The sequence below is a fragment of the Coffea eugenioides genome, chromosome 1, assembly GCF_003713205.1.
Source record: "Coffea eugenioides isolate CCC68of chromosome 1, Ceug_1.0, whole genome shotgun sequence".
Classification (NCBI taxonomy): domain Eukaryota; kingdom Viridiplantae; phylum Streptophyta; class Magnoliopsida; order Gentianales; family Rubiaceae; genus Coffea; species Coffea eugenioides.
In genome coordinates, this window is record NC_040035.1 from 52,111,276 (window position 1) to 52,126,490 (window position 15,215).

Here is a 15,215-nt window from a genome sequence, read left to right on the forward strand (position 1 = left end):
TAAAGTCAACGCCTCTCTCTTTCGCTCTCTCCCTCTCGCCCCCGCCCTCCCTTCTTGTCACCCCCACTTCTTCTTCTTTGCAGCTTCATTTTCCATTATTTCTGTACCAGCTCAATCAACTATGAAGTTTTGATGAACGCCCGCAAAAACATATCTTTTCTAATTCTATAATTTTTTAAACTCTTTTCCTTTAAAATTTGAAGAAATGGGTAATGGAATCGGAAAATTAAGCGTTTGCTTCACCTGCGCCGACGGCGGAGCTTATGAAGCTCCGAGGAAGAGAGATTTAGCTGCCGTGATATCTGACCCTTTAGATGATTTGGGTCATTCTTTCTGCTATGTTCGGCCCGATCAGACCCGGTTATCTTCTTCTAAGGTCCATTCCGAGGAGACCACTACTTCAACCACGACGTTTAAGTCAATCTCCGGTGCTTCCGTTAGTGCCAATACCTCTACTCCGCTTTCGACCGCCTTCGTCGACTTCTATACTTACAACAGCATCGATAGAGCCTCTGCCGCCGCCGCCTTCGAGAGCTCCACCTCCTTTGCTTCAATCCCTCTTCAACCCATCCCGCGAAATTCAACTGGATACTCCGGCCCGTTATCGAGCTCTGGGCTTATCCCGGGCTCTGGCCCGATTGAAAGGGGATTTTTGTCGGGCCCGATAGAGAGGGGGTTCATGTCGGGCCCTCTTGATCGGGGGCTCTTTTCAGGTCCTCTTGAGAAGGGATTCTCTGATCAGTTCCAGAGAAGCTTCTCTCATGGGGGTTTCGCGTTTCGGCCCAGATCAAGAAAAGGCTCGCTGATTCGGGCCCTGCAGAGAGCTTTGTCAAAGACAATCAGTAGAGGTCAGAACTCAATTGTTGCTCCAATCAAGGGTGTTGTTTCATTGAAAGAAAATGAGTGGACTGTGGATTCTGAAAAACAGAATGAGTTGACCATTAGCAGTGTTAATTTGAGCAGTGAAGGTAGCTTAGATGATGATGACTCATCAGAAAGTCAGAATCTTCAGTGGGCTCAAGGGAAAGCAGGGGAGGATAGGGTTCATGTAGTTGTTTCTGAGGAGCATGGATGGGTTTTTGTAGGGATTTATGACGGATTTAATGGCCCCGATGCTCCGGATTATTTGTTATCCAATTTGTATTCAGCTGTTCATAAGGAGCTGAAGGGATTGTTATGGGATGACAAGTTTGATTCTTTAACTAAGAGTTACTCTGCCTCGGTTGAGACCTTGAATTCAGGAATGGAGGATTTGAATCAGATTAGTAAGGAGGAGGTTTCACGGGATAGGACTAAAGATGGTTGTTCTAGAGGAGTAGAGCAGGAGAGTTATCCGTGTGGAAACGGAGAAGTGACATTTGATTCACAAATCAGTAAAAAGACTAGAAAAAGTTCGAAGGGTAAGTATAGAGGGGCTGCCAAGAGATGGGAGGAGAACCAGAGGAAGTGGAGGTGTGAATTTGATAAAGAGAGATTGGAGCTAGACAGGAGGTTAAAAGAGCAATTGAATAAGAATAGGTTGAATGGATCGGGGACAATTAATCATTCAGATGTGCTGAAAGCTCTCTCTCAAGCGCTGAAGAAAACGGAGGAGGCGTTTCTGGATCTTGCTGATAAGATGGTTATGGAGAACCCTGAGTTGGCATTGATGGGCTCTTGCGTCCTTGTGATGTTAATGAAGGGAGATGACGTTTACGTAATGAATGTAGGTGATAGTCGAGCAGTTTTAGCCCAGAAGAAAGAGCCTGATCTATGGAGCCAAGATTTGGAGAGGATCAATGAAGAAACATTGCATGATCTTGAGGTTGATGGCGATATTTCAAATACAGTACCAAGCTTAAGTGCTTTTCAACTCTCCATGGATCATAGCACCTCGATAGAAGAGGTAGAGGGTTCTATCCTTCTCTTCATGCTTTTGTTATATGCTTTAGTTGATCAAGCTTTTAATGACCAAATTTATTTCCAATTAAGTTCCAATTGATGAATGCTGATCTTACTCCATGAAATTCAGGAAGTGCAAAGAATTAGAAGTGAACACCTTGATGATGCTTGTTCTGTAATGAATGATCGTGTAAAAGGTTCACTGAAGGTCACTCGAGCTTTTGGTGCTGGTTTCCTAAAGCAGGTACCGTGGAATCTGGCCTTTCTGGTTCTCTGAAAGTCAAACTTCTGAAAGGGATTTTTGTAGGAAGATATGAAAAGTCTTTTTATTCCTTTTGAACTTGGGAAAAAGTAGATTCCTCAATTGGATATGGAAAAATCTACCATTTAGTTCATATCAAGAAGACTGAGAACAGAGATTATGCTTCCTATAGGCCTTTTCTAGTAGAGAATAAAACGAGTAATTCTTTTTTGTTACTGAGGCATATTCTGGGATAGGCTTATTATTTTCAAACCTATGAAAAAGCTGAAACTCTGAACAAAAAGTTTATGTGTTTGACAATTGCTTCAACAGCTTATCCGCCTTGTTTGAAACAACCTTTTGTATCCCTTCTCTCCAATAACCAATCAAATTGCTGTCTTTGACTCGAATTGCAGCTAAACTTCCAACAGAAGATCACTTTTGAGAGCATCCCACATCTAGTCCATAAAATAATATAATGATGAATTTCCTTTACATATGAATAGCAGGACATATGGACTAATATGCAATTTATGTGAGAGCCTCGAACAAGTTGGAATTTGTTGCTGTAATTACATAGCAATCTATTGAGTGAGGCATTTCATCTTGGAATTTTTTCATAAGAAAAACTTTGGGTTCACGATCATAAAATTCGTCCTGACAGAGGGGTTGTTGGCGGGGGATGAGAGGGATGGTCTGTCTACTTTTTTCTGCTGATTACTTGAATATTTGATTTATTTTGATCTAAACTGTTGCTTTACTTGAGAAACAAATTCCTGATTTCATGGTTTTAATATGCAATTTCTCTTTTCCTGCAGCCAAAATGGAATGATGCACTCCTAGAGATGTTTAGAATCGATTATATTGGAACTTCCCCATATATTAATTGCCTCCCATCACTCTACCACCACACATTAGGGCCAAGAGACAAATTTTTGGTTCTATCTTCAGACGGCCTGTATCAGTATTTCACAAATGAAGAGGCTGTCTCAGAAGTTGAACTTTTCATCGCTTGGTCTCCAGAAGGGGATCCTGCACAGCATCTGGTTGAGGAATTGCTATTTCGAGCTGCAAAGAAAGCTGGTAAATCTTTTAAACAAGCGATCATTTATTCTGCCGACCAATACAAAGTAGCTTAGCATGACGGGGGTAATTTTTTTCTGTTCCATTTCAGGGATGGACTTTCATGAACTGCTTGAAATTCCACAAGGGGATAGGCGCCGCTACCATGATGATGTTTCAATCATTGTTATTTCGCTGGAGGGGAGGATATGGAGATCCTGTGTATAGCAGCTAGGACCATGACAAACAAAATAGAGACATTTGAAAAACCTTTTAAAAAAGAAAAAGAGAAAAAAACAAAATCAGGCATCCAATTTTTGATGTTCTTTTATCCCTCAAGTCACCCGGTGACACAGAGTATCAATTAGGCTGTTGAATCAGATAGCCTTAGTTGTGCAATGTAGTGAGTGGATTGTAAAGGTCAGGTGTACAAGTTGCTCCTTGTCGATTATAAACGGGCATATAAAATTGTATTTTCTTTTCCAAATAAACGATGTCCCACGAAGACAACTTTTGTCTTGCCACCTTTTTGTTTTATTACTTTCACTTCATCTATGACTCCTTTCTGGGTTGGCATCGTTTTTTTCGAAACTCCTTAGCATCTTTCTACGTGAAATGAACATGTCAAACTTTTGCTTCCTTCCCAGAAATTTCCTCAGGAAGAATTAAAAGTTGTAGAGAAGATCCCAAAGTGGCTGCAGCAGTGGAAGTTTCCCAAAGTTCCGGAAACGGGACTCCATTTTTTTTTTTGTTTTTTTTTGTGTCTCTGTGTGTTTCACCTTCCATTATTAGTTTTCTCGGGGCGAAGAAACTCAAAAGGAAAGTTCCCTTTCTGTCCTTTTTATGTTTGTATTGAAATCTGATAAACAATCGAATAATAAATAAGTTGAAGGGCTTCCAGATTTGCTCAAAATTCCCTCTTATTGCTTTTAATTAATTAGTCAAAAACGTGTAGTGCTGCGTTTGGAACCGAGGAGAAATCAGAAAAGGTGGAATTTACTCAGGTCAACATCAGAGCGGTCAAAAACTATACGGTGCTGACTTGGGATCAGAATTACATGTCGTGCCTGATGGCCGACTCACCTAAGGCGAGTTGTTCATCTGAATCTGCTTGGACTTGGGAGATGGGATGACGGGCAACAGCTTAGCTTGAATGCATTTTGGTGGGGATGGAAAGGGAACTGGAAACGAATTGATCACCATCATCATTCATCACTTTCATTTATCTAACTGCTAACCATTTTTTCCTCATTGAAGCAGTAAATGCAGATGGAGGTGGGACGTGGGAGGGTTGGCCGGTTGGGCTTATCAGTCAGTCAGGTTCATCAGTTCCCACCAAGTAGAAAACCTGTCATTTTGTCATTAATAATTTTGTACTGCTATCGATGTTTTAAGTATGCTGCCTACTAAAAATTTGGCCTATCCCCCCTCCATTCGTTTTCCTGGATGGGAATTCCTTTTTCTCCGGGTTTCCATGAATTTCAACCGTTCTTGAGTATTGAAGACTCGACTCCAAACTACCAACTTCCCCTCCTCTTCTCTGTTTTCGGTTCTTGGAGTTGGGGATTTGGCAATTGTGTGTGTGTGTGTGATTGGGCCTACTTCCACGAAATCGTATAAGTTGGGTGTTACATGCTATGGGCCAAGTCAATCCACTTACGGTTAGGCTAGTTGGTTACTGTGTTTCAGGAGAATTTGCACCTTGTGATGCAATAAGTTGGAGACATGTAGGGAGGATCCCGAAAATTTATCTTTAGCTTGTGGGTAAAAAAAGAACTTGAAGTTAAGTTGAACTTGAAAGTGAATTTTCCAAATGTGAAAAAGTGTGGTGAAAGCCTCTCTCTCTCCCGGCAATGATAATATTTGTATAACCTAATATATTCTATTCTGCAGGAATGGGGAGTCTAAAGAGACTGTATAAGGGGCTAATAAATATACAAATTTAACTAGTTCAAATGAGTGTTCTGACACTTTTTTTGAATTTTTTTCATTGGAAGTGGTGTCCGAATCCTCGATACAATCCAAAGAAGTATTTGATCCTTTTTTTGTAGCTTTGGCTCGGTGGTTTGGTGAAAGCCTCTCATTTGCTATGGAAGGTGACATTAGATGATATGATATCAGAAGTGTAAGGTTGCGTTTGGTGCAAATTTTCAAAGAAAAATTGTGACGTTTTTCGTGGACAAATTTTTTAATTACCTTTTTACTTCACATATATCAAATCGTTACGGTATTTTTCCTACAAAAAGTCCAGAAAAATGCAATCCAAACTTATCTTTTGAATTTGTGGAGCACAAGAAATGATTAAATAAGTTGGTGGATTACGTGCTGCCGGAGTAGTTTGCTTCTGTAGTCTGTACCAACTAAACTAAACTGGCCAACCTCCACTCGAGTTGGCTGAAACTCATTTAGACAACTAACTCAAACAGGAAGGATCTTTATTGGCCAAGTAGCAAGAATACGCTCAAAATCCACATCTGTTTCTAATAAACAAAAAAGTTTTATACTAAAGAAAAACTAAGCCCCAGAGAAGAAAAGGTAAAAATTCACATAAAAGGACAATTTATGAAGACCTGGTCAAAAAAACCCATTGACAGGCTTTCTTTTGGGGCACAACTTTCTTCTATGTGATGTTAGGCCCAATGGATCAATTTGCAATACCTCAATATTCATGTCCTGCATGTTAGGTTGGAGATTTATTGAAGCAAAAAGCTAGTTGAATTAGTCGAATCAAGAATTTACACGCAAGAGCAAAATGTCACTAACGCATTAAGATAAGGGTCTAATGAGTGCCCGTTGGGTTAGATTAAGATGGAGTTCCGGTGTTTATATTTTGAAAAAGTAATTTTAATTAAAGAAAGTATATAAATATAAAATAATAATTATTAATATATACATTCACATGACAGATTATACGAAATTTATAAGTATATTGATCAGCCTCCATTAAGCACTTGTTAGAGTTCGTTGGCATCTGTTAATAAAATCTTAAAATAAATAGTTAATGTACTTTTGGGTTTCGTGGGCCATTTATTACTAGTTGCAGTTTTGACTGCGTGTAGTCAAAGAAGCACCTATGGTGAACAGAAATATAATGGTCACCTATTCTCATATATTTATAATGGAATGAAAAGGCTTTTTTCTTTGTGTTTTTTTTGTTTTTTGTGGGGGGGGGGGGGGAAAAGGGTTATGTCTGGGTCTACAAAAATACAGGATCACTTTTCTTTCTCTTTAAAGGTTATTTTTAATATGTAGGTTATTTTTAATAACCTACATAAACACTAAAATGAAAGAATATCATTAACATAAACATAGACAAAAATGCTTTGAGAGGTAGGCGGTATATGTTATTTGACGACGACATTGCAGTTCACCAAACAACAAATTGTTTTTGGTAAATCTCTATCTCTCTCTCGTCGACACAGTCAAGCTCTTTGTTGTTGTTGTTGTCTTTTTTTTTTTTTTTTTTTTTTTAATTCCCCTCTGGCTCTGGAGCAGGGATGGTGAAAATTTTCTGTTTTACTTAATTGTTCGGGTTAAAAGAACTTATATTTGTTCACATATTCCGCGCCTCTTCTTTCAGCATATCTGGCACCTCAAATAATATACAAAACATCCATTATGGCCTTTTACAAATTTAAAACGTATAGATGAACAAAATTTTTTTTGACACATTGGATTCGACTGTAAAACAAAAAAAATTGTAAGTAAGAGATCATGATTTCAAAATCACCAACCTTTAGGCCGGTGGTCACCACCAAATCCTTGGGAGGTCAAGGGTTCAAGAGTTCAACCCTTGCTTCCTATCAATTGCCACAATATGTGGTTTCTCTAAAAAATTCAGATAGATATGTAGTGCACCCGTCTGGTCCGATGGTGGTTCAATCCCTATCGACCTCTGGAGGTCCAGTTGGACATTTCCCTTAAGTTAGAATATAATAACATTATATAGATAAAGTGACGATTGACCAAAAAAAAAAAAAGAGATTATGATTTCAAAACTTCTCACTTACCAAAAAAATTATTTAAAAAAATAAAAGTTTTTAACATGCCATATTACAAGACAATTAGACAAAATACTCCTCCCTAATGAAGGCAGAGTGATGGGCATGCATGGGTCTGTTAAACAATTTTAAACTTTAAAAAAAGTACTACTAGGATGAGCAAAAGGGCAACGATCAAAGGACAAAGAGCAGCTGAGCTGGTAACTGGTAAGTAGCACCAAGACTAAACAAAGAACTCTTATTGGGAACAAGTAAAACTCCACTTGGAGCAATCAAATTCAATCATTCAAATTTTAAACAGGAAAGCCGGCGCCTCACTGCCGATCCGAGATGCTGACTTCAAACTTTTTTTGAATATGAACAGTCTCCCACACTCTACATTCAAGTCCAAAACCATCTATGCCTGATGATCCCAAGATTAAAACTGCATTTTCTAACTTGGAAATTCCGACATCTCAAGTCTTACCAAATGTGATTCAGACCAAACACATCCTTCTCACCACTCTTCCTTGAATTTGTCAACCCCTACATACATCCCACCTCATATCTGCCACCAAGTGTCCATTTTTCTACTATCATAAATTTCTTCTTGTTACATATGCACTCTTCACTTTATTTGAAGATAGATTAGGTGTTACTTTGGGTGCGTCATGAATTAGTTGAACACTATTGTTAATCCAATATATTATCTATCAAGAGTCTAATCCAAGCAAGAATATGTCTTCCATTCTAGGCAGCAACGGTGGGAATATGGGGTCACCCTTTTTTAATGAATTCAAGAAACAGGCGTCTTTTTTCCTCAAGGAGAAGATCAAGACTGCCAGATTGGCCCTGACTGATGTTACACCGGCTCAACTGTAAGCTTCCTACTTTTTGATGCACTTTGTTGTACGATCTGGGTCTGATATGTAACTATTGAGAGGCATATTTGCCTTTTCAACTTTCAAGTACTTTGAGAGTTTTTTTGATTCTTTTCCTCTTTAAAAGATTGGTAGAGGAAGCTACAAATGGAAATCCAGGAGCTCCAGACACTTGTACTCTTAAATTGATATCAAGGGCTGCTTTTGAAGTAGACGATTATTGGAGAATTGTGGAGATCCTGCATAAGAGGTTTCTTGGATTATTTAGCCTGTGATTCATAAAATAGTACTAGTATTTTATATCAACTATTGATGGCTTGATGTGTGCCTTACACTTGCTGTGATTCTGTTTGTTCCATATTTCTGTGGTTCAGATTAGTGAGTTTTGATAGAAGAAATTGGAGGGCTTCATACCAAGCTTTAATTGTGCTAGAACACTTGTTAACTCATGGGCCTGAGAGGGTATCGGAGGAGTTTCAGAACGACAGAGATGTTGTTGAAGAAACTGGAAGCTTTCTGTATGTTGATGAGAAAGGGTACTAAGTTCATTTTTTTCAAGTTCTTTTCCAAAAAATTTTGTTTCTCTATCTTAATTTAAGGTAGATTCTCACAAATCCTGCGCTTACGAAACAGATTCAACTGGGGCCTGAATGTTAAAAAGAAATCTGAGAGGATATTGAAGCTGCTTGATGATAGATCATTTCTGAAAGAAGAGAGAAACAAGGCTCGGACAGTAACTAAAGGAATTGAAGGGTTTGGCAGCTTCTGCAATAGGCGTTCTTCGGACCAAGAAGTTCCGCAGGAATCATCTCTGAAATCATTTGAGAAATGCAATTCTCAGTTTAATGAACATGGAAATAAGGAAAATGGCATTTCGTTGTTTGATGATCAGTATTTTACCAATGGAAAGCTGGAAAATTCAAAGCAGGCCAACAGCGATAATTCAAACTTGGCATTGAATACAAAACTAGAAAATTCAACCGCCTGGAAAAATTCTGATAATCAAAGGATGCTTGAGAAGGATAGTGCACGAACAAGTTTCAAAGAAAATACGGCCCCAAAACAGAAAGTATATGCAGAGGACTTGGACGATTGGGATACAGCAGAAGAGTCAAATGCTCTTTTGAGTAATCAAGAAGCTGATTCCAGGATGAACATCTCCATGGAAGATGATCATCCCTTTAACCTCAACCAGCTCCGACATGCTGTCTCCCTGCTTCCTTCAAGAGATCAAGTCCTGCGGGCATTTTGAAGATTGAAGTAAAGTTGATGCAAGTAGCTTCTGTTAAAACCATCCCTCGTGGTTTCTAAGGTTATGTTTCTCTATCATGTATATTTTTATGGATGGGAACAAGCCAATGCTTGTTCTTAGAGGATCTGATTTCTTCTTCCAGCCTGCTCTATAGCAGTCAGTCATTGTGAGATTGTTTATTATCTATGTTGGTCGTGCTTGGTTAGGCAGACACGAACTATGCCACCAACTAGTTCACTTTTCTGGTGTGAATCCCGGCACACTAATTGCTTGTTTTGTTTATTTGCCTCGTATTCCTTCTGATATTTGTCTTTTTTTTTTCCATCTTTTTGAGCAAGTTGAGAGAAAATCAGAGGATATCTAGCTTAACATCGCAGATATGTACGTGTTCCTGGCGAGACTGATTTTTTCAATTGACTGTATTCAGCTGTTTTATACAAGAAATGTGTAACAATGAGAGGTTGCTCCCTATCTAGTTGTCCCTGATTGGCCTAACCTGAACAGAATGTATTCTGTCACACTCCGAACTATGAAAGGGAAACAAAAAGGGAAACTGCTGCTAATTACATGATTTATGTACTCTACTCAAACATCAAGCTAGATCTAGATATACGCTTCTATACATGTACAAGAATATAAATGTCACATAAATTTCAGAACCTTAAGATTTGCAGAGCCACTCCTGAATGGCAAGCCGCAGTGCATGATTAGGAGTAAGAGTCAAGTGACTTAATTTCAAATTGGTCATGGGAGATGTCTCACGGCCATTTTCCAACCAGCCACGCAAGGCCTCTCCTTCATAGGTGAATCCATCTGCTGCCACCTGGGGGTCATGCATTATCTCCTGAAAGTTACCCAGTAAAACGTTACCTTACATGCGCTAGTAGAAACTGATGTATTAGTCATCATAAAATAAATGAAACCGGTTCATCATCACACCTGTAGAGGTTACAGAAATCATAGTCTTCCAAGAAAACAAGGCTGTCATTTTTATTGTTTTAGTCAAGAGAGGTCTAGCACATAACTAAATTTCAAGCAGAATGGCATCTTGTTTCAACTTGCGATTGCTAATGGTCGAGAATGAAGAGTAAGCTTATGTTTCAGGAAAACGATAATAGAAAACTGGACAGCTCAAGCTATTGCCATCTAGCCATTGAAGATTTTGACATTACTGACCTGAAGAATGGGGCACAAGAAGAAAGAGGGCACCAGTCTCTCCTCCAAGACATGTAAATGCTCCAGTTCCCTAACCAGAGTTGGCGTGATGGAAGGCCTATCCCTTCCATTCAATTCACAGCATTGCAACCCCAACTCCACCAATCTCCTTGCAACAAATGTAGACCACTCCCCTGCAGATGAATCCAAGATTGCTGTTATTTTTCCACAGCAGACCATTTTTCGTACTTCGCAGGCCAGTCCAGCTGGAGGTTTCCCAGTGAGTAACTGAAGTATGATCAGCCCGAATGAGAAAACATCAGATTTAGGTGTCAGGATTCCAGTCCTATGAAATTCTGGATCTGTGTAGGGAAAAGCACCTCTTGTCTCAGTGATGCGACGGAAACTTGGGCAGCGAAGGGTTTGTTCTGGTACTAATCTGAAAATTCCAAAGTCACCAACTTTGCAGCAGTTCTCAGAGTCTAGTAGGACATTATTAGGTGTCAAATCGCCATGAGTTATTCCTTCAGGACCAGAAGAGTGCAAAAACAGAAGGCCACTAGCAATTTCAGAAATAATCCGTACTCGGGTCTTCCAGTCTAAGGGACAAACATTACTTCCGTGGAAGAGGCGATCTTGGAGGCTGCCACCAGGTAAGTAGTCAAAAACAAGGGACCAGGCTTCAGGACATACGCCAATTAATGTCACCAGATGAGGATGGTGCACTCTTCCAAGAATTTGAGCCTGCAACAAGAAAAGCTTATGTCAGTCATCACTACAATCACAAAGCTCAAACAAAGCCTGAGCATCAATAGAGACAAATCAAGCATTTGAGAATTTGAGTTATGCAAGAAAATTGGACTAAAAAGTTGTTACAAGTTGAAAACAAGTTTTACAAACAACTAAAAAAGCACATGCCCATATAGAGTAATCAACCTCTTGACAAAATTCAGGTTGCTTTTGTATAGAATGCGGATGCAGCATCTTTATGGCGACTGTTCTGTTCAACATCTCCCCTTTGTACACTGCACCATTTCCTCCCCGTCCAATCTTAAAACTCTCTGAAAAATTGCATGTTGCGGCCTGCAAATCCAACAGTGAAAATTCTGCCAATTCCAATGATTCTCCACTAAATTGTACAAGACCATTGATATTTTCACCATTGACTTGTGAGCCACTTTTCCAGTGATCAAGCCACTGCACAGCTTCAATTTTCTGTTGCTGAATTTTCTGCCTTTCCCGCTGTAATCTTGCCAGTGAAGATTGAATAAGCTTCAGTTCTCCAGCAACATCTTCACACCGGCAGTTTGCTTCCTGTGCACGACTATCTAGAACGGCTATATTTCTCATGGCCTTTTGGAACTCACGAGTTAAAACCTCTCTTTCTTCTAAGAGCTTCTCTTGCTCCTGTATTGTAGTTCTAAGCTCTTCTTCAGCTTCTTTCCTAATTTTGACTTCCCGTTCATAAGCAGATTCAAAAGCTTTGGCCTATATAACAGCAAATTAGCCATGAATCTCACACATGGACATAAAATACATAAACAATCAGTTTCAGTTAAAAGTGTGTACAAACTATTTCAGACTATGTGCATCAAACAAGTGAATTGATATTCATTAAATGAAAGGATAGAGTTTGCACTTGCAACAATTCATAGAGACCCCATAGCAACATGGCTGTATTTATAGAGTAATGCAAATCCCGGATGGAGGATGGAAAAGTGAATACTGCAAGTCCTAACCAAGTTGGAAAAGAATTTTGCAAGATATTGTCATCTATAGTATCTAGAACTTGTAGCAAGAAGAAAAATGCTAAAGCTGTACCAACACAAATTGTACGGAAGACCAGTTAAAGCTGTACTGAGATAAGTTGTTGATGACCTGAAGTAGAACACGTTAACAAGAATAGACAGGAAAATGCCTTCATGACTGAATCATTAAAATTCCATTTTGTTAACATCAGTTTTAAGTGCATTGTGAAGCATGAAAAAAATGTTCACGCACTTAACTGGCCACTCTTATGGTGCATACTCAAGCTCAAAACAGAAATAGCTTACATTGCTGATGGCTTCTACAGCTTCAGCTTCCAATTTTTGACACATCAAGAGCTCTGAATCTGCTTCATCCCTTGATTCTTCAGCTTCTTTCTTAAGTTCTTTAAGCCAACCATATAAGCCCTCTTTCTCGACTTTTGAATTAGAATCTGAAGACACTCTTGATACAGCAGATGAAGCATATCCTGAGCTAGAGCTCAAAGTTGCAGGACTGAAGAATTGAAAAGTGCTTGGATAGCATCTAGTTGGCAGAGTAAGAGAAGATGGTTCCACCTTAGCTCCTTCCTTCTGAAAACAATTTCTTGTTCCTGAACAAGCTGGATATTGAGCAGATCTAGATCGAATACATTCTGGGTGATAATTATCATTGCTCTTAGAAGAGGGTGCAGATTGAGATCTTAAGTTCGATGCTGCTGCAAGTTCTTGTTGACTGGTTAATGCAAAAGAACTTGAGCTTTGAGAATCTTGTCTCGTCCAGACCAATTTCCCTTTGTTGACGAACCATATCTTGCAGAAGGGAGGAGCCATTTTGGCTGCATAACTTGCTTTACTGGAGCATTTCTTCAACTTCGAACAACTGAAGGATACAACTTTTAGAATTCTATATAGAAGAATTATACAAATGATGCCAATGATATTATCAATTGTGCAAATAACATATTCTAAACCTTAACAAATTCTCAATAAAATATTGAAGCAAAAACCAAGCTTCTTCCTACTTATGGTCATAAACATGCATGCACGGCAGCTGAAAGTATTGTCTCTACATCAACAAGTGTAAGTTTAAAAGGGGAGGGGGGATGTTGAGGGAACAAGTGACGTACTCTGGAATAGCTCCAATGACTAGCTTCTTAATGTCATGTCTGCTTACAAGATTCACAATCTCCAATTGAACTTGGTCAGCTTCACTGGTAACAGTGCTTGCCTTAACCTGAAAAAGCAATTTCTAGCAAGTATAACCAAGTAGGCCAAGCCAGGTCTGTGAGACTGAAGAAGATGAGGTAAACATTATGCCCTACAGAGATGCCAGAAGTAACATGTAATTGCCTTGTGTCAGTTATCTACGCATGGAGTTTACTGTTTGAAACATGGTCTAATAGCAGACATCTAATAATCAGAGTAAGCCGCCAATATTAATGAATTTTAAGGTGATATTCTTAAAGAAACATCCACTTATTTTGGAAAAGGAAAAGAAGTTTGAAGTTGCAACCAAAATCATATGCTCACCACAAAACCTACAATTTCCTCCAAACAATGTCGGCATTAGAATTTTTGGGTTTCCTCTTGTTGATTTTAGTTTAACCAAAAAAGGCACAAACTGGTTTACAAATAAAGAATTTGAAAGAGATTATAGCGATTTGCATGAACAGTAAACATGCCAAAGAATGCTTAACAAGATTGATCCAATAACATCAAATGGTTAATATCCACAGGAATTCTACAAACCAGGTAATTAAAAAGAAAGAAAACCTTGGAAGTGCTGCAAATTTTGAAGTAATTCTGCAGAAGTTTTCCCGTCGTTTCCCACTCCTCATTCCTAAATGCAGTCACCACTTCAGGATTTGCTTGACTTGCTGGTAGTTTCCCCACTGCATTAAACAATAACAAATATAGCAATTAAGCTCCAATTGATTCGCGCACTAACTTTGTGACTAAGTAATCCAAGCGAACAACCCGGAGTCTAAGAAAAATCTTTCATCCTTTCCCATAACACTGCTAGTTTATCCAACTTCAGCTTTTCCAGCTTTTACTTTCAATTTAACTCTTCCTGCCATAACTATAGAGCAAATACAGAAAAATTAAAGGAAAAAAAAAAACATTTAAGCCACTACAAAGCCTGGTAGTGCAGCAGACTAATATCGATGATTGTTATGAAAAAGATTCAACAAGCAAAACATTGACAGCATTTGAGCCCAAAAACACACAATACACGTAAAAAGAAATCATAGATGTCCACATAAAATGTGTACATTTTTACTAAAATACACATATGAAAGAAGTATATCCGAGCATCGATTATGCCCAAGTGGATTAGATTCTATATTTCTTCGTCCTAGGATAATGATTTGATTATCAACGTTGCTTCCCCTATCCTCCTGTAAATTATAGAGAAAGAGAGAGACTCACGCAGAGTGGGAATCAAAGGAGAAGGTTTGTGAACATGAAGAATGCAAATTTCCGAACCGACGAACGTCCTAAAACACCACTGAAGCAAAGCAACAGCTTTAGCCACTGATTTTCCAACGGCCACGTACACTTTTTCACCACCTTCTTCCACAATTTCTGATGACTGAGTGGTGGCCATGCTTTCGCTCCTCCGTGCAAACCCAGCTCGGAATGTGCCCGGCGGGGAGAACCCCGAAAAGAGATCTTCAGTCCTGGCCGGTGGGTGCGTTGGGCTGAGCACCTTCATTGGTTATAAAAAACTCGCCGGAAAATAAAGAAAATGTTGAGATTCCGGTGAGCTGGTTTTTTGAAAAAAAAAAAATTTTTTGGGGTGAATTATCTGAGTTTTCCTTTGACTTGCAGTTGGCAATAGAAGAAGTTTTTGAGGGAGATTTCGTGGAATGTTTTGAATTATTATTTTAAATAAATTGTAGTATCCTCCTTGTACTTTTAAATAAATATCTCCCCTAATTTTTCTACTAGTTCATCTATTTAAGCAATAATAATAATAAGCCGCTTAGGCTTTCGGAGAGTTTATTTGCCAAT

At 38.9% G+C, this 15,215-nt stretch overlaps 3 protein-coding genes across 5 annotated transcripts; 2 read left to right on the forward strand and 1 right to left on the reverse strand.

The window, feature by feature from the left end:
• LOC113748603 (probable protein phosphatase 2C 4) lies at positions 1 to 3,691 on the forward strand. The gene is made up of 4 exons (XM_027292078.1): positions 1 to 1,885; positions 2,012 to 2,125; positions 2,941 to 3,205; positions 3,297 to 3,691. Exons 1-4 carry the CDS (start codon positions 206 to 208, stop codon positions 3,410 to 3,412), a joined length of 2,175 nt encoding a protein of 724 aa, XP_027147879.1. The 5' UTR covers positions 1 to 205; the 3' UTR covers positions 3,413 to 3,691.
• Positions 3,692 to 7,568: 3,877 nt separating this feature from the next.
• Positions 7,569 to 9,590, forward strand: LOC113781354 (epsin-3). 2 transcript variants are annotated; one of them, XM_027327283.1, is made up of 5 exons: positions 7,569 to 7,828; positions 7,919 to 8,042; positions 8,173 to 8,295; positions 8,420 to 8,581; positions 8,679 to 9,590. In XM_027327283.1, exons 2-5 carry the CDS (start codon positions 7,936 to 7,938, stop codon positions 9,295 to 9,297), a joined length of 1,011 nt encoding a protein of 336 aa, XP_027183084.1. In that variant the 5' UTR covers positions 7,569 to 7,828; positions 7,919 to 7,935; the 3' UTR covers positions 9,298 to 9,590. The 2 variants fall into 2 exon arrangements, with proteins under 2 accessions (XP_027183084.1, XP_027183077.1); XM_027327276.1 differs by having other exon boundaries at positions 7,569 to 8,042.
• Positions 9,591 to 9,618: 28 nt separating this feature from the next.
• LOC113781338 (U-box domain-containing protein 33-like) lies at positions 9,619 to 15,005 on the reverse strand. Of its 2 annotated transcripts, XM_027327266.1 has the most exons (8): positions 14,631 to 15,005; positions 13,974 to 14,092; positions 13,328 to 13,434; positions 12,507 to 13,080; positions 11,389 to 11,940; positions 10,474 to 11,196; positions 9,958 to 10,141; positions 9,619 to 9,793 (listed from the first exon to the last, which is right to left on the reverse strand). In XM_027327266.1, exons 1-7 carry the CDS (start codon positions 14,914 to 14,916, stop codon positions 9,959 to 9,961), a joined length of 2,544 nt encoding a protein of 847 aa, XP_027183067.1. In that variant the 5' UTR covers positions 14,917 to 15,005; the 3' UTR covers positions 9,619 to 9,793; position 9,958. The 2 variants fall into 2 exon arrangements, with proteins under 2 accessions (XP_027183067.1, XP_027183059.1); XM_027327258.1 differs by having other exon boundaries at positions 9,619 to 10,141.
• Between the last annotated feature and the right edge of the window lie 210 nt (positions 15,006 to 15,215).

What these genes read in the sequence shown, in the direction of transcription:
- LOC113781354 (XM_027327276.1), top strand. Translation starts at nt 7,903, where the DNA reads ATGTCTTCCATTCTAGGCAGCAACGGTGGGAATATGGGGTCACCCTTT. An exon ending in GATGTTACACCGGCTCAACT is followed by an intron (nt 8,043 to 8,172) that starts GTAAGCTTCCTA and finishes CCTCTTTAAAAG; the next exon opens with ATTGGTAGAGGAAGCTACAA. An exon ending in GTGGAGATCCTGCATAAGAG is followed by an intron (nt 8,296 to 8,419) that starts GTTTCTTGGATT and finishes TCTGTGGTTCAG; the next exon opens with ATTAGTGAGTTTTGATAGAA.
- LOC113781338 (XM_027327266.1), bottom strand. Translation starts at nt 14,916, where the DNA reads ATGAAGGTGCTCAGCCCAACGCACCCACCGGCCAGGACTGAAGATCTC. An exon ending in TCCTTTGATTCCCACTCTGC is followed by an intron (nt 14,093 to 14,630) that starts GTGAGTCTCTCT and finishes TGTTTAATGCAG; the next exon opens with TGGGGAAACTACCAGCAAGT. An exon ending in AAATTTGCAGCACTTCCAAG is followed by an intron (nt 13,435 to 13,973) that starts GTTTTCTTTCTT and finishes TTGCTTTTTCAG; the next exon opens with GTTAAGGCAAGCACTGTTAC.
- LOC113748603 (XM_027292078.1), top strand. Translation starts at nt 206, where the DNA reads ATGGGTAATGGAATCGGAAAATTAAGCGTTTGCTTCACCTGCGCCGAC. An exon ending in ATAGCACCTCGATAGAAGAG is followed by an intron (nt 1,886 to 2,011) that starts GTAGAGGGTTCT and finishes CATGAAATTCAG; the next exon opens with GAAGTGCAAAGAATTAGAAG. An exon ending in GTGCTGGTTTCCTAAAGCAG is followed by an intron (nt 2,126 to 2,940) that starts GTACCGTGGAAT and finishes CTTTTCCTGCAG; the next exon opens with CCAAAATGGAATGATGCACT.